The 19849-nt window shown below is 39.8% G+C and overlaps 1 protein-coding gene across 1 annotated transcript in view; it reads left to right on the forward strand.

Moving 5' to 3' along the window:
• Nucleotides 1-345: 345 nt before the first annotated feature.
• smg1 (SMG1 nonsense mediated mRNA decay associated PI3K related kinase) overlaps nt 346-19849 on the forward strand; it is a 69673-nt gene continuing 50169 nt past the window's right edge. The window contains exons 1-14 of the mRNA XM_020649622.3: nt 346-582; nt 6165-6313; nt 7208-7360; nt 8167-8303; nt 9908-9966; nt 10589-10802; nt 12498-12623; nt 13235-13307; nt 13435-13532; nt 15060-15233; nt 15744-15965; nt 16324-16425; nt 17058-17348; nt 18806-18936. Of these exons, the coding sequence (XP_020505278.1) occupies nt 506-582; nt 6165-6313; nt 7208-7360; nt 8167-8303; nt 9908-9966; nt 10589-10802; nt 12498-12623; nt 13235-13307; nt 13435-13532; nt 15060-15233; nt 15744-15965; nt 16324-16425; nt 17058-17348; nt 18806-18936 (2006 nt within the window). The 5' untranslated portion in view covers nt 346-505. The remainder of the gene's footprint in view (nt 583-6164; nt 6314-7207; nt 7361-8166; nt 8304-9907; nt 9967-10588; nt 10803-12497; nt 12624-13234; nt 13308-13434; nt 13533-15059; nt 15234-15743; nt 15966-16323; nt 16426-17057; nt 17349-18805; nt 18937-19849) is intronic.

Genomic DNA, 19849 nt, shown 5'->3' on the forward strand with positions numbered 1-19849 from the left:
AAAAAGTGAATGTCTATCTAACATCTTCTAAACTTATCACCAAATTCACTGCAGAATTCAACCCAAATGTATTAATATATGGATGGCTGGACGTTTAGTCTGACGTCGAAACGACATTTATTCAATGTTGTCACGGTTATTATGACAATATCAATATGACTTGACCGCAGTGTGATGCAAGTCGATAATATTATATAATAAGATTCCCCAGAAAAGCATTAGCACTAATTAATTTAAAAAATCTAACCAGGAACTGTAGGATTTACGTCAGTCCAGAAGATGGCGGTAATGTAGTGTCAGAGATGCAACCTGCAAAAAAAAAAAAAAAAAAAAAAAAAAAAAGTAAAAGAAGAAGAAGTAGCTCCACCGTAAGGCTAGCTTTACGAGGAGTTTCCAGTTGTTAGCTGATTTGAGAGGCTTCAAAACGCATAACAGTAACAAAAGAAACATTGGAGAAGAGATATTGTCACCGCTGCCAGCGGGTCATGCAGCTCTCTAAAAGGTAATGAGCCGTAAAGCCTCGGGGTCTCGGCTCAGCGGCGCCCAGAAACTGCAGCCACACTGGAATGACTGGCAGTCCAGGTATGTGTTGTGTTTCGGTGCAGGGTGGTTTGATAGTAACCGAGGATTACTGGGGCCTACGATGTGCTGCTCTGTGTTATCCTGTGGGGAAAATGCACCATATGTCACGACCCTCATATTGTAAATGCGATCATATGCGCACAGCCCTCTCGCTCATTGTGTTTGTCTTTTATCGGTCAGAACTGCGCTCTTAATGTGAAGCTTTGTGTCTCGGGGTTTCTGTTCACAAGCCCGGCGCTAACGTTAGCTCCACTTGTTCAGAGCTTCGCCGCTTCAAAGAGAAACCAGACACACACAAAACACGACGGTAATGACGCGCGTCGACGAACACGTGTCTGATAGTTAATTGGCGTTTATTTGAAAAGAGACACACATTCAGCATTGTTAGTTCGGCGGGTTGGTAACACCGTGAAACTATTTGGCGCTGGCTAACGTTAGCCAGCTAGCACGCGGAAGACGCCATCCTACTGCAACTTCGCCAACCCCCATTTAAAATATAACTTCCTGCTGTGTTTTTTTTATTTACCGCCTTTCGTTTTCGTTACCGAGTGTCTTGTGTCATAACGTTTAGAGGTAGCGATTAATGACCGCTAAAGTACACCAAGCAATCGAGGTGGGTTAGGACCCCTGAAGAAGAAATACGTGCACGGTGTGTCAACGTGCTTCAATGCATATTTCACAACAGGTGTAAGGCATGTGTGTGTGTGTGTGTGTGTGGGGGGGGGGGTCCTAAGGGTCGATATGAACACTGCAACCCCCCCACCTTCCACCCACTAATTTTAAATGAATTACAATCATTTTTGAGTTTAATTTAATGTGCAAATACATCAAGTTCCAGGATGTGCATTGTAGCTTCATTCAAACATGCTGTTATTACATGTACCATAGTAGTTGTATTATGCAGTGATTTCAGATTTTTTTTTTGTGTCTGTTAAATAAATACAGAGTACAATAGCCATCTGAACCACGTCCATGACTCAATCTATTTTAAATCAGATAACTCAAAGCAAGTGTCAGAGAAAGAAAATTGTGTTCTTTTCAATTAGCGTTTTATTGATTGTTGAAATTCAGTGTAAAATCACTTGGATTGTAAACCATTTGTGCCTTTCGGCCTCAGCCAAGTGTTCTGACGGTTACAGTTAGTTAACATTACAGCACAGGGTTTCATCTGAGAGCTACTTTGAAGAAAAATGAAAGTGGTCCAGAGCTACTTGCATCGAATCGCTTGCGTTTATTTACATAGCACACATCAGCTGAATTAAACTACCGTTTGTACACGTGGGGGAAATTGCAATAAGCCAATGCTTATCAATAATCTTAAATTCACATCAAGGTCCAAAGAAAATAATGTGAATATTTTACACTTCTTATTGTGCCACACAGTAAGCTATGTTGCTGAAAATTCACATCAATGTCCAATAAAACATTACCTACTTTACACTTGTTTTTATGGGCCAAATACATGAATAGTGGGAAGAGGTGCATTTACTGTAGTCAGATTTATTTTTATTTTTAACACAGTCAGTCAACCTATAGGTGAGCTACTGAAAACCTGCCCGCGAGCTACCTGTAGCTCCCGAGTTACCTGTTGGAGACTCCTGGTTCAGTTGCTTCATTAATCAATCTGGTACATCTAAACCACACAGCAGACTTACTTTACTGATTGTGTGATACATTTAATGAACAAGTAAATGTGTATGTATGTATATATATAAGAAACTGGTCTGGGGAAAAGTGTAGTTACATTCAGAGTAGAAAGGTTCAGAAAATATTTGTGCTGCCTGGAAACAGTGAAGTCTCAGTTAAATTGTGGCACTAGCTGAGTTGGTGAAACAAAAATAATGTGGTTGTTTATTTTTAGTAAGCAAAGGTAAAAACTACTCAAAATGCTTGCATCCAAGGTTGCTTCTTCTATTGTCGTTGCGGGGGGAAAAAATCTTAGGCAATTGCCCTCCTGTCCAACAAGTCAAGCTTTTCCTTGTGAATATGACAAACAGCCGCACTGTTTTGACGTACTTGTGTCATTGTGCTTCAGAGCAATGTCTTAAGTCTCTGGAGCCCACTGAACCCTCTCTCTGCTTCAGCAGATGACACTGGAACAGCAGTAAGCAATCTCACAAGTGTTTCAGCTTGATCTAATAGGCCATGGACCTCAGGACTCATCCCTTGACAACACCTGACCAACACCTTCACTGCTGGACTGGTTTTGAACATTGCAAGTTATATCTTAAGGCATTCTGGATTCAGCTTTGGGTACTTTAGTACAACATCATCTACCTCTCTGGCTAGAAGCTGAATTTCAGTCATTTTTCCTAACCTGATAGTTGAACACCTTAACGATCAATTATCGATTAATAATTAATGAGCTACATAATGGCTCTCTCTCTCTTTTAAATGTATGACTGTCCTTATTCAACGGTGCTTCTAACAAAACAATGCCAATCGGGCGCTACTGCTGTTTCTAAACTAAATGAAACTCCTTTTTAAATTCAACCTTAAGTTCTGTGTTAAAGTGAAGTAAACCCATCTGAGCCTCTTCACAATACACTTAATTCTTTTGTTTTCTAGGCAAATTAGCTTTCTACACGTTCAGGAGTGAGTTGTTTTTTTTTGTTTTTGTTTTAAAGATGAGGAAATCTAAGTGATCAGGGCCGAGTCGTGCACTGTCTATTCACAATAAATCCAGCTGCAGAAAACACTCTCTGCTGACCGCTTCATCTTCTCCTCACTTCTCTCCGTACGGCTTCTTCCTTTAAGGCCCTGACATACCAAGGAGATTGTCGGCCGTCGGTTCTAGTTGGACCGTCAGTGAGTGGCCGTCTCCCTTGTTTTTACGGTGTGTCCAGCTCCGTTGCTATGTCCCCTGTCGTCCTTGTTTTGGCTGATTTGACATGTTGAATCGGCGTCGGTGAGAGGAATCTCTTTGATTGGCTGTTTGCAGGTTTTATTCATCTCCATCTTGAAACAGATTCTGGAAAGCCCCTTGAGCAGAGCATGCTGCTGTAGTATCCACCCCTGTATATCCTCTGTATATCACCCCTTAGTGGCTGGCTGGCTGTCTTGGTTCCAGGCGCCAATCTCTTGGTATAAGGATTTTGTGAAAAATTAAGGGAGGATTTGAATGGGGAAATTTACTTCCGGAACCAGAGCTGCCCAAAAAGTGGGCATTCACTGTTGAGCCTTATGCAACTCATACAGACCAATCAATTCCTCATGTATCACCAAATCATGGTCAATATACTTTAGGCACAATGCCTCATTCTCCTTGTGATTGAATCTTGTTGGCAATGTCCCTATCAATGGTTGATAAGCTGAGGAACCCATTTTGAAATACTCCTGATTAGGGTTGTAACGGTACACAAAAATTTAGGTTCAGTACGGTTCCAAGTTTTGAAGCTTCGGTTTGGTACATTTTCGGTACAGCAAAGGGACCTGATGCAACACTTTTTTGTCTTTATTAGGAACGTTTAGAATTTCTCTTTTACAAATTGGGTTAAGTGCAGCATCGACAGTTCAGACTTGTACACCTGCTCAGGTTACTTTTTTAATAACATTTTGAATTAAACATTGTAAAAAAATAAATAAACTTATGCTGCATCCTTCAACCAAAAGAGTCTCCAATAAATAAAATATATGAATGAAATAAAGTATATTAGAATGAAATGAAGTAATTAATATAGCCTATATGTAAAAATGTTTATTTTTAATTACAGTGACACCTTTTAGTTTATTAAGCCAACAGTTTTTTGAATGCCCTCTGAGCACTTTAATAAACCTAATCACATCTGGGACTGTATAGTTTCATCGCAGAACTATTAATATTTCCCTCTGTCGATATAAGAACTTCAATGGCATTTGTTATGGCTTTGGCCCGTTCAGAATTACTAGCAAAAGGCTGTCGGTTTTTTCCTAGTTGCAGTGATGTTTACGTTCGTGTGGTGCCTTTTCAAGTGCTTTAATAAGTTGTATGTGTTGCCTGCGATGTACCCGATGTCCTCTAAACAACGACGGCACACTACCCTCGTCTTGTCAATGTCTCTTTGTCCATTATTGTGGGAATGGGAAGGGAGGGTGTTCATTCTATCATGCTGCAGGTTATTTTCCCACACAGACGAGTCTCCTCCTCCCCTTTCATCGCTGAAAATGAAAACGAAACTTAAGAGTCAGTCCGTAAAAAGAACTCCATCCCGGTTATATGCAACTGTCCAAACCGACAGGACTCGAGGAACTAGTAATCTGCAGAGTTTGCACAGAGTATGTTTGTTATTAACTAAAAGCTGTGTCCCATACCAGCGGCCACAGCCTTCCTCCACCCTGAGGTGTGCTGCCGCTTTGCGGTCTGTGTGGGAACACAGATTAAAGCACTTTCGTTCTGCACGTACTCGGATCGGTCCGCAAGCCCTGTACCGAAACGGTCCGGTCAGAGTACGTGTACCTTTCCACCCCTACTCCTGATGTGTAAACATCCTTTTTGCTTGCTAGCCACCTGGTGAGGCACAGTCCAGTTCTGATTCTTTTTTTTATTCATTAAGCAAATTTGTTTGTGAGTCAGGGGTCAGTAATTAGCCTTCCAGCAATAATATCTTGCCCACAAGATTATTTTGATTGTGACTCTTTTTTTCAACGTACCTCCAGACATCACTTTTCCTGGCTGACATGTTGCAGGTGAATCGGACTTCTGTGTTTAGTTTTGTTATGCTGAAATCTGATTTGGTGTTTCAGTTTGTGTACTAAAGCTAGAGCCATGGCTGGAGAAGTTATACCTCTGTGTACGGTTAATTATTTCCTTACCAAGTAAATTCTGTCTGGCGAAAACAGAAACCTCTGTTACATGTTACACAACTTATACTAAGCTTCGATTTACGTTAAATGCGGGAACTCAATAACAAAATGAAAGGACGAAACACATGGGATAAAAATAGTTTTAAATGATTGCTAACTGCCCCGCCGCCCTAACTGCTAGTAGCATCTTTAGCTGTTATGATGTGGCTATGATGTTATCAGTCTGGCTGGCTGGCATAACAAGTTACAGGTGTGAGCAGGGCATCAGGTGAGGATTTGATTGTACAATTGTCACTCCGCTCCGCTTACAGAGTTCAACATCACAAACACATCACACACTCTCGCTACAGCCAGAGGCCGCCTTCCACACACTGGGTGACAGGTTACTGGTGCAGTTTGCCTAACGGCCTGCGGTATCGCTACGAACGCAGTATTTTTGAAAGTTACTTGTAGCCCCTTTTAAAGAGTCAGAAATTTTGGGAAAAACCATGCTTTTGATGAGCAGTGATATGTGATTCCCATCTCAATAATGCTGCTGAGCCCATCTCATGATAAGGTGCTCTCAAATCACAAACAATATTTGGTTGTGAGGACACTGAAATGGCAAGATTATTTTACATTATGCCTTTTCTGCAATGATTGAATTTACATCGTGCACTTAATGATATTGATGTAGATGATGGTTTTGATGTTGACAGGGAATAAGAAGTTACTTATTAATCCTGAATGAAATTGTTCATATTTTTATCTGTGTGTGTGTGTGTGTGTGTGTGTGTGTGTGTGTGTGTCAATGAATTCAGATTTGACAGTGTGTCACCCAGCCAGGACAGAGTAAAGTCCAGAGAGCTTGGTTCTGCAGCGTTGTACGACGTGTTGCCCTCCAGCTGCCCTGACCAACCAGTGGTGCCCAGCGATGCCTACGCTACTGAAGATACACACCAGGAAGAGGGTGAGGCCGTCATGATCATATTTTAGTCCCCAGCATCACAAGTATTATTACAAGGTATTTACAGTGGAAAGGAGACTGTACTTACTAAAAAAAAAATTTTTTAGCTCATGTTGCTGCCTATGTTTTCTTTTATAAAAGTTATTGGACATTCAAAGTCTTAGATATTTAATATTTCCTATAGTTATGTTATTTATAAAGTCGTTTTTTTTATTAATACAGCAAAAGAACTATGACCTGTGCCCTTTGCTGCATGTCTTCTTCTACTCTCTCCTCCAAACATTTCCTGTCTCTCTTCAGCTTTCCTATCAAATAGAGCAAAAAGTCCAAAAGACATCGCTTAGCTGAACATACTACTGTATCTAGTAAGAGTTATAGAAGTCTCTTATTGATAACTTAAACAGTAGCTAGCAAGATGGGGAAATGCAAGTTTAAAGAATTTTGACTTAATGAAAAATACATTGCAAGTCACAGAAATAGTACTTCTTACTAACCATTCAGAGAATGACTATTTAAAACAAATACTTGGGACACTGGGCATTTAAGCAGATAAATCCCATATAAAATCAGTAAAGCACTGACTATTTGGTTAAAGAAAAATAAAATTAGGCAGCATTAGAGGGTTAGGAAGGAGTACCGCTCCTTCCTTGAGTAGTAATAACTGCAGTTTTTCTGAGTTGCTAAAATAAGGGACCCCCTTTTTTAGGTAAAAAATTATATTACTTGAGACTGTCTGTACAATTGCACACAAAACAGATTGTTGGTTAATATATTTTTAATCCGTTTATTTCTTAACAGTGATTAATTTTGCTTTGTTTGATTTAAAGTTATTTTACATATCTGTTAAAGATTTGTATTTAATAATGTGATATTTATCAAACAATTTGTGTCCCATAGGTGGATATGAAGCTGGTCAAGGCATCTGTGATAATACGTTTGGTTGGAAGTCGATGGGGCAAGAGTTGAGGTCCGATGACGTGACAACGGATTTGACCCCTTTTCAGCATGGAAACCGTGCTTTAACTTCAAAGGACATGAAGAAATTGCAGGGTAATCTGAAACACACACCCAGAACTCCTATATTTAAATAGTGACAAAAGAAATGTGTGCACAAATGCTTAGCTCATTCTGTTTGAATATTAATTTACAGTCGCATATCTGGGGTGTTGACTCACTGATGAAAATATTTTGTCTATATTAACAGTATCAATCATGTGAAAGTTCAATTTAAATAAATACAGTCCCACACCAAGGAAGTAGTGGTGCTTACAGTGTAAGGCCATTTTATTGAGTGAGATTTTTTTATGCTGGACTATCCAATGTTCAAAAACAAGCTTTCTTTTAGCATTGCAACAAAATATGAAATTCAAATTATAATAAACATTCACGGTAGTATCTACTAGTGAAAACAGGCAATATAGTAGTTTATTTTTGGTTTGTTCTTTTTTTCTATAAAATCTTTCCTCTCTGCAAAGTTGATGACCCTTAACGCTTTTAAACAGTTGCATGGAAGTTGTTCTACTACAGTGAAATTAGTGGAGTAAGGCAACTGATGACTTGTTACTGCTGTGGGGAATTGTGGTAGAGTCGTTCGTCTTTCAACTGGAAGGTTGGGGGTTCAATCCCCAGCTCCATGTCGAAGTGTCAAGATACTCCCGCTGCTATCAGCAGTGTGTGAATGTCTAAAAATGGGATTAGTTAATACTGATGGACACTTTCCGTGGCATCCTCTGCCATCCGTGTGTGAATATACTGTGAATGGTCAAGTGGGACCAGCGGTGTAAAAAGAGATTTGAGTAGTCAGAAAAGCTATACAAGCTCAAATTCATTAACCATGTGCATTGATGATGTTGCAGACAGAGGAATGGCTCACTCAGAGGAGTCTCGGCTAGCCAACCTCCTGCGCCGTGTCTCCAGGGAAGATGATCGTGACCGAAGGCTCGTCACCCTCAAACAGCTTAAAGAATTCATCAGCCATGGGGAGAGCAAAGTGGTGAGAATATGTTTCTCTTTTCTTCCCATAAACGATCTTCATTGTGTCTCCACATCTAAATGTCACTCGTTGTGACACGTGCCAGTGATTTCTGAGAAATTGCATTGATTCAGTATGGCATGAACATTTCTAGTGTTTTTTCATCAATCAATCAATCAATCTTTATTTGTATAGTGCAATTTCACAACAAATGTTATCTCAAGACATTTTACAAAAGAGCAGGTAAATGACCTTACTCTTTGTTATATTATTTACAACGACCCAACATTAATCCATCATGAGCAAAGCACTAAGCAACATTTAGCAAAGTTACAGTTGTAAGGAAAAGACTCGTGTTGAACAGCCGTCTGCTGAATCTGTTGGGCTTGGAAAGTGGGATACCGGGAGATGCAGAAAAAGATGAAGGATAGAGACAGAGTAACGCAAACAAATAATATGATAGATTTATAGCTACAATGCAATGTCAGCAATAATGGTAAAAGTATGTGTAGTATTAGCCGTAACAACCAAGTATATTACGGTAATAGACTAAACGGTCTGATATTATCATAGCTGTCATGACCATTCCTCAGAGAAAAAAAATAAACACGTCATGGAAACTCTTGTAAGTTAGTGTACACTGACCAAACAGGCTATAAAGAATCTATTAATATACTTAAATAGCTCTTTGGCTTAGAAACAACCAATCAACCCCTTTTTACATTGCTGCATTTAAACTGTACTCAGTTCATTTAAATATATTTAGAAAATGGTATTTCATAGTTGTGAATAAGTTGTGATAATAGAACATACTTTTCAAATAATCTAGTATATTTTCTCTTTAGAGCAGTACACAAATCGCAGCATAGTTTTTCAGGTGAGCCCAAATGTTTTCCTTACAACCAGACCTACACCATGCACAGATATCTATTCAGTGAGGACTTCTAATAAAAGTACATTGAAATAACTGATGTTAAGCCAAGCTAATGATTAGGAATTAGGAAACATGGACGTTACTATCATCCAATCATAACAAGCTAACTTACCTGCAACAGATAAATAATTGAGCCTTGTAACATGTTACCTCTGTCTCTTTTTCAGACAGATCATTCCTCCTCTTCTTCTTTCCATCCCTGGGCTTTTGTTTCTTCTTATCTTCAACTTTTCTTCTTCACTCATTAGCCTATACTGCCTATTGCACGGGCCGGCCCCGTGCAGCGTGCTTCAGTCATGGCATTTATTTAAGGAGTTTGCATTTGCTTTTGAATGTGAAGCATTTCTGGAAATGCTGCTAATTTTTCTGAATGTGTGTTATTTCAGCAGTTGCCAAACCTTTGACCCCTACCGGCAACTGTAATATCTAAATAAGTACAAGGTCTTCTACCTGCTCTTTTGCCTGCTGTCAACATTTGTTGAATTGGCGCTTTATAAATAAAGATTGATTGATAGAGACCAGTGGGCCAGAATGTGTGGTGGTGCAGAAAATGCTCTCTAATTGTATGGGAAATAGACAGAGACCCCTAACAAACATGTTAAGTGTCAATAATGAAATCATTTCACATTATAATGTGTTGAAGTGGATTCAAGCACATTGCTCTCCTAATACTGTAATTTCTCTTGCACAGACCTTGGTCAAACAGATGGACAACATCCTCAGCACCTTGAATGACATTTTGAACGAGAGGTAAGGGAAAGCTGTGTGCCTTAGATTACTTTACTATGGACTTGTAAGATCAGATCTAAACTAATTCATAAGAAGAACGTGTGGAATCCTTAATAAAAGTTAAGGTACACACAAAATCTCCCTTTCTGCCCTGTAAGTACCCACATTCAATCATCATCGCACCTCATGAATGGAGATGAATAAAAATAAGCAGGCAGATTAAAGGTTCCTTATGTTGAGTCATAGCTACAGCCAAGGGGTAGACAAAGAAAATAATGTAGGCAGTTAGATATTCCTGATCTCTTATTTTAACAAATCCTTTTAAAAATCTGAGTACAGCTGTTTAAAGCTGCATAATTTCAATAAATGTATTTCTTACCCGCCATCAGAGACAACAAGATCTACATAGGCACAGTTTTTATCTTTATATAAGCTTTGACAATATTGACCATGTAATGCCAATAAATGATTATACCAAAATTTGTTTCATTATGGCAATCAGTCTGTCTGATTTTTGAAGGCGGCGTAGAGGGCAACCTCATTAGTGTTTTATTCAAAATATTTGTCTCTTGCTTTTATCTCTGTATGTCCCGAGTGGTCTCTAACATGTGGTCTCCTTGTTGTCTATGTTGTTGACGTGTAGCAGTAAGCTGCTGTGGGAGTTGCGTCAGGATGCGGCAGCCTGCCTTGGTCTCCTCTGTACAGTGCTTAGCTATGAGGCTGAGCGTATCTTCAAGTGGCTCTTTCTTAAGTTCACTACAAGCAGCCGTGATGAGGTGAAGCTGTTGTACCTGGTTGCAGCACAGCGTGCTTTGGAGGCTGCTGGAGAAAGGAAGGCCTTCTCTCATGTCATGCAGGTAAACACTAATATAGGGCTTTAACACTCACGAAAAAGCTCCTGGAAAAAGTCATATTTCCAGTAAATATTCTCGGACCCTGCACTTTATGCTCCGACACAGACACGTCTCACCCTCCTTTTTTGCTCCACAGTGGTGAAAACAAAACTTAAAAGTAAAGTGCGCAAAAACAACTCCATCCCGGTTATATGCAACTGTTCTGGTATTTTTCCAGACTAACACACCGTGAGCAACAGTTAACTTATCCGCATAGTGTGCACAGTTAAGTTTACACGTCAGATTGCGACACAAGAAACCGTTTAACGAGCCGGAGAGACGTTCACAGTCTGCAGAGAGTCAGACAGAGCAGAGCTCAGACAGACAGTGATGGGCGATATAACCCAGTGTTTAAAATGTTGCTGTTGGTGTTTTCTGCTCTCTCTCAGTTTTTAAAAGTTACTATCAAGCTTCTCCACCCGAAGCTCACCTGCTGTGATAACCGAATTTATAGAGGTTAGGCTAAACGACGTTACACGTTGTGTGCAGTAGCAGGCAGGTGAGAATGAGTAACCATGCAGAGCCTGTATGAAGCTACAGTTGTAGGAACTCTGCAGGGTAAATAGAACAGAAACGCAAGAACTTGAAGACTACATGTTTTTAAATGAATGCATCACTGCGTGAAAATGTTCCTGATGAACATAAAAAGAGGACACATAACTAAATCATAATTTCAAAGTGGTGAGGAAAACCTTCAAATTGTTCATCAATATTGATTAAATTGAGGGAATGACATTTCTGTCACTAAAGATGTTCTGGGTGAGACCTCCAGACCTCCTACAAAGATGTTTTTGTGCATTTAAAAACATTATACAGGGAAATAAGTTTGGTTGAACTGGTCAGTAACTGACAAAGTTGTCTAAAGATCAGTATGAAAAAAAATTGTGATAAAATCGTGCCAGCTACGCCCCTCTCTGCTTTACAATGAAGCTCTATAATTGTATGCCTGAAAAAAAATAAGAATACTTACAAATTAATGACCTCTCAGATGTTTCATATTCTACTCTGTGGTGGGAAATGTTTTATGTCATGAGAGGTCACATCATTGAACATGAAGCTTTGTAAAAAAATAAATCACAGAGATCTTTTAGAGACATCCTATCGAAGAAGCAATTCCCAAACCATGCAAAAGATCCTCAACTTTAAGTATGAGTACAATACAATGATATCAAGACAAGTCAGCGATAAGCACTGTTATTTTGAACTCTGGGTAGGGCAGTATGGTAATTTGTTAAAAGAAATCCCAATCTCGCTCAAGTAGCTTATATTTCCGACAGTTTTAATTTATTTTTAATTTATTCTTAAAATTGCCGGCCGCAGGAGAAAGTGAGCGAGAGAGGTCCACTCTCTGTACGTCCCTCTCGTTAATGCACAAATTTAGCAGCGCTCCTCTGATGTCAAAACTGAAGCTTCTCATGCCTTGGTTTCAATATGTTTCTGCAGCTGCTTGCTGTGATTCTGCTCTCTTTTGGTTTTGCTGCATCTTGATAACTAATCTCCAGACGAGGCTGCTGATAATGTAGTAGTGTTTATGTTGACACTTCAATGTAATGAACAGGGATAAGACTCCTCCCATCAACTAACAGTTTATGGAATATTTTTGGGCAAGGCCCTAGAAAGTGGATGGTTTTTTGGACAACTTGTTTTTTTGTGTTTCAGCTGGTGATGAGTAACCTGCAGTCCATCTTGGAGAATGTGGACACCCCAGAGCTGCTTTGTCAAAGTGTAAAATGTATTCTTCAGATCGCTCGATGCTACCCCCATGTCTTCAGCACAAATTTCAGGGTGAGTGTTTCAGCAATGATTTTTCTGTTTGCTATTCCTCCTCTTCATTTAGAGTCGTGCTGCACAATGAATCGATTTGCTATCGTAATCGATTTTGGATAACATAACAGAAAAAGCTGAGATATGCGATTTACGTAAATGTGTGTGTCTCTAAAACTTACAACCTGGGTCCAAGTTGCAGGTGGAGTTTCTGTTTGTTGAGAAAAGTTCAGAGGGCGGTTAACTTTGGTGCAATAACAGTCATGTATAAAAACAACATACAGTAATGAGCACATAAAGGAACGCCAGCCACCACGCGAACCTGTTTACACTCACTGCAAGAGAAATGAGTCTGTGAGCCATGTGGACTAAGTCTTTATCGTTAGAAGCACACTGTTGGTTCTCCATTCACTCTCACCATGATAGCATTTATCAACAATCAGTTACTCATTGATCCTAACATTATCCCGTTGCCTGCTCTGTCACAGAGTATGATTATTTTTGAGTATGTAATGTTGGAATCCAATCATTTAATCAGATTAAAAACATTTTAACATTTGCAGAGCTGTCCAGCCATTCTGAAGCGCTTTGGCTAACTCCAGATCCTTCGATTGTGTTTTGTTTTTCCACAGGACACAGTGGACATCTTGGTGGGCTGGCACATTGACCACACACAGAAGCATTCAGTCACTCAGCAAGTTTCATGTAGGTTGGATTTAATTTTTTATCACTTATTGTTAAAGATTTTAAAATTGCATGGATTGATACCATTGATACATTTAACTATTAATCAGTGCCTTTCTTCCACTCTGTTCTTCCTTTTTGTATTTAGACTGGTTACAGAGTCTGGAACAGTTCTGGGTGGCAGATCTGACCTTCTCAACCACCCTGCTGGGACAGTTCTTGGAGGATATGGAGGCGTATGCAGAGGTGAAGTTATTCTACACTGTTAAAGGCCCCACTGATTTTTGTCCAGGTCCATGATGCCAATTAACACACAACAAATATTTTCAATGACTTTTTTAGGTGTATGACTCTTCCTGTGTTTGTATCCTTTGAAAATTATGATTAATCAGGGATATGTTTGACAGAGTGGGCAGAAAGTCATTATTTGTGTTGAAAGTTGTATAGAGGGGGATCTTAATGCCTCTTTATTTATTCAACCAGGAAAGAAACTTGTTAAGTATAAAAAAATGTAAAAAAAATGTAAGAATGTCCTGGCCGGGGCGCGCTGGTGGCGCAGTGGCAGGGCGCGCGTCCCATGTGTTGAGACTCTCGTCTCGAGCGGTAGGCCCGGGTTCACTTCCACCCGTGGCCCCTTTCCGCATGTCATTCCCCGCTCTCTCTCCCTGGTTTCCGACTCTATCCACTGTCCTGTCTCTGAATTAAAGGCACGAAAAAGCCCAAAATAAATCTATTAAATAAAAAAATAAATAAAAAAACAGTGTCCTGGCCAAGACAGGCAGCAGCACAATTAACAGAGTTTCACACAAACAACGAGCAACCTGACTTGAAATATTAAAAATCTGTATGTGATATCAGAATTGTATGTATCATTGAGCTGCACAACAATCTGAGTGAAAATAAACATTCGTTACTATTACAAAACTTTGTTCAAAAACAGCTTATTTGCAGGACTGTGTGGGCGTGGCAACTCACATATGTCAATCAAAATTTGCCCCCAATCATTGTATAATGCAACTGTCCAATTCTACTACAAGCATCCTGAGATATCCAGCCATGCTAACGGAGCTAGCAGTGCCACTTTTTTAAACATTTTTTGTCCCTCATTATGTCAAAAGAGAATGTTAATATACTGTTTTGATAAAAAACAGTGCTGATTTGTTTGAATAGAAACTTAAATTCAAGACAAGTGACTACTGGAGGTGGGCAGCATGATTCTACCTGTACTGTTGGTGTTGAGTGAGCAGGCTGAAGTGCAGGCAAGCAGGACACCGCTCCATGTGCTAGATGAAACTGTTTGCCAAAGCCTGGTGCTTTCCTGACAAATCTGGTTAACTCTCTGGGGTATAAAGGATAGCAGATGCGGGAGTGCTTTGCAGGTCTCTGGCACAGCTCATCAAAGCGCAGCCCTCTGTTTCTCCAAATCCACCACATGTGGATTGGGTGGGATATGCACATAAGATCATAAATATCAAAGTTAGAAGCTTTTTCAGAATCAGGTTTCCAGGGCTTTATAATAATAATTTATACTTTATTGATCCAGCGAGGGAAGTGGACTGGCACCTCTCCAGCTACAAGGCCAGTTTCCGAGCCGGGACTTGAGCCGGCGACCCTCCGATTCCCAACCCAAGTCCCTACAGACTGAGCTACTGCCGCCCAGTAGTAGCAGCAAGAATTCTTGTTAAAAAGATGCTACCTTCTCCAAATGATATCTGTTTACTTAGCGCTTATAAAGTTGTTTTTTAAGAAACTGACTGTGTCTTATTTTTTCAGGATCTGAATCATGTTGTGTCTGGGGAGGTGCTGGACGAAGACATCCCCCCTCCTTCAGTATCTTTGCCCAAGCTGGCAGCTCTGCTGAGGGTGTTCGGTACAGTGGTGCGCAGCATTGGAGAGCGATTCAACCCCTTCAGAGGACCACCCATTACTGAGGTCTATGTCAATGATGTAAGAACCCCACCTACCTGATGGTTGAACAGTGTTAATATAATGTAAGATGATGCAATATATGAGGCTCGAGCATTCTGTGTTGGAAAATAAGATCTTCCAACCTTTAAGATTTGTACGGTTCATTAGCCATATTCTTTATTTCTGTTACTTAGATCCACTTAAGTTCAGCAAGGAAATAGTTCTGGGGAGCACTTCAATGGAATTTCTTACCTAAAAATCCACCACGGATAATAATAATACAAGCAGTAGTAAGACTTGAGAAAAACAGAGAAAATTAAGTTTTAAAGTTTAAAAGTATACAATTATGTATAGCAAATTGACTAAGGACATCGACCAGAGCCCAATTCTAAATGATGCTTTTTGTTATCATTCACAGGCTGTACAATTTACATTTATCAAATATTAAAACAATGATTACATGTCAAGTACAACTGTCAGTTAAAACAAGTAAAAATCTACTGCTCTGGCGCTTTAATTTTTTTAACCTCTTTTTTTTTTTTTTTTCAGGTTCTGAACCGGGTCCTGGCTTGTGTCACCACAGCCAAGCAGGTCCAATTCTCTGAGGCTGTTCTAACAGCCGGAAATGAGTGTGTGGGTGTGTTGCTGGCTAGTGTTGAGCCCTGTGGTCAGCTTATGGAGGCTGTCTTAGCCTATGGCCTTGACCAACTGGACTGCTGCCGGGCGTGCGGTTCTGACTACAATCTCGCCGTGCTTAGCCTTCTCACTCTGGTACCTTAATTTTGAACTTAAAGAGTAGTATCACACATGCTATTTCTTTCAACAAGTCTAAATCAAAGTTATCTAGTTAAACTAGATATATTGGGTGAATATAATTACACACTTAGAGTGATAAAGTGAAGAAGGAAAAAAAGGTCCTTGTACTGTAATTTTCACTTTAATTATCTGTATATACATTTAGTTAAGACTATAGTTTAAGCTTTAAGCATTACATAGAGTTTGAAACCATTTTCTTGGGTCTTAGTTAGTTATTTAGTAAGTTATTTTTTAAGGGAGATGTAACTGTAGAGTTGTTTTTCTTAACCGTTTTTTTGTAGTAATAATTGATTTTTCTTGACTTTACTTTCAGATTGTTGACCAGATCAACACTAAGCTGCCTGTGTCCTTTGTTGAGAAACTGTTGGCACCAGACTCCCAGCTACTGAAGCTGCGCTTCCATCGAGAGAAAGAGGTATGTATGTGTGTGTTTGAGTATAGTGGATATAAAATCTCTTCACAACTTGGTTAAAATGTTAGTTTTTGTGATGTAGGAAAATTAGACAATGTAAGATCATTTTAAAATGTTTCCACCTTTAGTGTTACCTGTGAAATTCCATTGAAATAAATCTTTATGGGAAAAATAATTAATGAAAACTAAATAATGTGACTTTGTTCTGATTGATACCTTTCAACAATGAGATCCCGCTGATGCTTAAGCGGGATCTGAGGTTAAGATCTTGACTTTTGCTATAAGATGCAGCTCAGTAAATGTCATGAATGTCCTACCAGAACAGCTTAATCTTATTTGCGGTTAATCGATTTATTGAATTGATGGCAGGTGTGTACTGACCATTATTTAATATGATTGGTTAAGCCTGAATGCAGCCACATCCCCGATAGTTAGTGGATTGTGCTCACTCAGGGTCAGGGATAAGATATTTTTGTTTCCCTGGCACATAAGTGACGTTAAATAATAACCTATAAAAATGTATCTTCCATGGTTATTTTTTGAGATTTGATAAAATTATAATTTTGTCTTCTTGATTTTGCTTGAGTAGATTACTTAAACTCGCCCGATGTGTGTGCTTGTCTTGCACTCTACAGGTGATGTCAGCTGTTCATTGCGTGTACCAAGCACTACTTGGCCTGAAAAACATCCCAACATTGGAGGCAGCCTATAAAATGGTATTGGGCGAGATAATGTGTGCCTTGTCCAGCCTGATGGCAACCCTGGAACCCACTGGTAGGGCCCTGGTACCCCCTGCCACTTGCCCCAGCATTGAGCACCCTGCTTTTGCCTCCATCACCCAGCCCCCGGAGATTGCCCAGTTCATCCTTATCTTCAACCTCAGCACCCTCACCACCATCGGAAATACAAAGAATTCTCTCATTGGGGTGAGTTTTATTGCTGTTTTTCTCAACCAATATTGCAAAAGTGAAAAATAGCTGTCCTTGAAATTTGTTTCATGTGGGATTTGTAGGATGTATCCTGATTAAATATAGATCTCCCAGATTCACAACAGTGGTGCTGGTCACCAGGCTGATGCCATGTAGGGTAAATGGTAAATGGACTTGAGCTTTTCTAGTCTTGTACACAACAGGTCACACCTAACCATCCACTTAAAAACATGTAGACTTGGAACATAAATCAGAATGTGAATACATGGTCAAAGTAAGTTTTACTGAAAGAAGAGTTTTATTCATGGAGGGGGTGGAACATCGTTGATTGACAGACAGTCACCAAGCAGTCAACTAAGCAGACTGCTTTATTTTCTGATGCTTCTTACGGACTTTTTATTATTGCGTGTGCGTCCGTCAGACACAACCATACACACCCAGGCCTCCGCTGGTGAGAGTGTGCTCACCTGTATGTGCGCAAGTGTCTGTGTGTGTGTGCGAAACTCCGCTGTGCGCGACACAGAGAGCAGAGGAGAATTGTAAACGTGCGACCATGTAGAGACAGAAATGACATGCCGTGGTGTAAATAAGATAAATAACATAAGGCTATTAAGTTTGTTTAATAAAAGGAGGAGGTATAGACCTGTTCTATAGGAAATGTATCCTTATGACTTCTGTTGTGATCTGGCGCTATATAGATAATATAATGGTAGGGGAAACACTGCTGTCAATTAAGACATATTGGTCATCCCTAATAAAGAAGCTCTAACTAAGGGGAATAGCTCCTTCAGCAGCTTAATTGAAATATGTCTGTAAGATAGGCTGACACAGAGACCTTTGAATATAAACCAGGAGGGTCTGTTGGTGAATAGCACTCTAGGTATAAATATGAGCTTTTAGAGCTGTTTCCATGGTTCCAATCTGGATGGATCCGCACCAGTTAATGGTATTGGATAGCTAATTATGTCTCAAATCTTTTGGAGTTTATTATTAAAAACGCTCATGAAGCCATAACTGCTGAAGGCTATAGTAAAAACATGGCTCAATGGAGCTAACCTGGCTACAGGCTGAGAAAAGTGTGAACATTTTTCAGATTTAGTTTTACATGGTGTCTTAATCTCTTGCTTTTTTTCCTTACTCACTCACTCACTCACTCATCCAGCGCTTACAGAGTGCCGGTTGAAGGCGTGATACTACCTTAGGACAACAGCACAACATGCAATTAAAATAGAGCAAATTTGCCAACATCATCTCAAAAAGTCAAACAGCTTTTAAGGATTTGGAACCTAGAGGTTTAGTACCGGTTTTGTCATTGACCAAGGCTAGGGAAGTTACAACCACTTCACTGATTTAGAATCTGATTTAGGAGCTATAAGTGGATTTCTTAATATTTACACTGAAAATAGATGACCTGCTGTTTATGGTTATGTTAAGAATTTTTTTTATGTTTTTAGATGTGGGCGCTGTCTCCTACTGTCTTCGCTCTCCTCAGTCACAATCTAATGCTGGTCCACTCTGAGATAGCAGTCCATTTCCCTGCCATCCAGTATGCTGTACTCTTCACCCTGTACTCCCACTGTACCAGGTAAGACACGGCTAGACTGTGAGCAACAACCAGCTGTTCACTGCTGATCAAGTTGCTTTAAATCATTCTTTTGCACATGCTCTTTCTTTATCATACCAGGGTTGTGATTGTTCCAGATTTATCCAGAATTCCGGATTTTCCGACATAAAGGGTGACACACACAAATCATGGATATACATAAAAGCACATTTTTTAAGAAGGGGGTAATAAACTTTAAAAAAAATTCTGATTTAAATCGATTCTCATATTAATGATCTGATATCGATTCATAAAATCCAAAGATCGATCTTTTAATAGGCTATATATATTCCCTTTCCCCCCATCCATTGAAAGTTTGTCTTTCGTATTTCTGTGCTGTAGCTCTGCTTCAGGCTGTAGTGGTTTCTCATTGGCCCTTACATGTCAACTGATCGCATATTCGGCCTCTGATTGAGTTAAACAACATGGCTGCTTCTGTGTTAGCCGAGCGAGCTAACTGAAGTTACACTATATTTTATATTTGGAAGACACATGGTAAATGGACTTGAGCTTATATAGCACTTTTCTAGTCTTCCGACTACTCAAAGTGCTTTTACACTGCACGTCACACCCACCCATTCACACGTTTTCACACACTGATGGTAGCGATCTCTATGTAATATCATCCATCAGAAGTAACTAATCCATTCATACACTGCCACCGAAGCAGCGGGAGCAAGTGTCTTGCCCAAGGACACATCGGACATGTTGCCCAGTTGGGGATCAAACCCTCAACCTTCTGGTTGAGAGGCGACGACTCTACCAACTGAGCCACAGCCGCCCCCGCACACGCAAGGAAAGACATCCTGAGCGGACAATCACAACACCAAAACATCTGAGAAGCGCTCTGGAAATATTTTGTGTTCTACACGTTCATGGAAAATAAACAAAGAAA

Source organism: Labrus bergylta, chromosome 16, assembly GCF_963930695.1.
Source record: "Labrus bergylta chromosome 16, fLabBer1.1, whole genome shotgun sequence".
Taxonomy (NCBI): domain Eukaryota; kingdom Metazoa; phylum Chordata; class Actinopteri; order Labriformes; family Labridae; genus Labrus; species Labrus bergylta.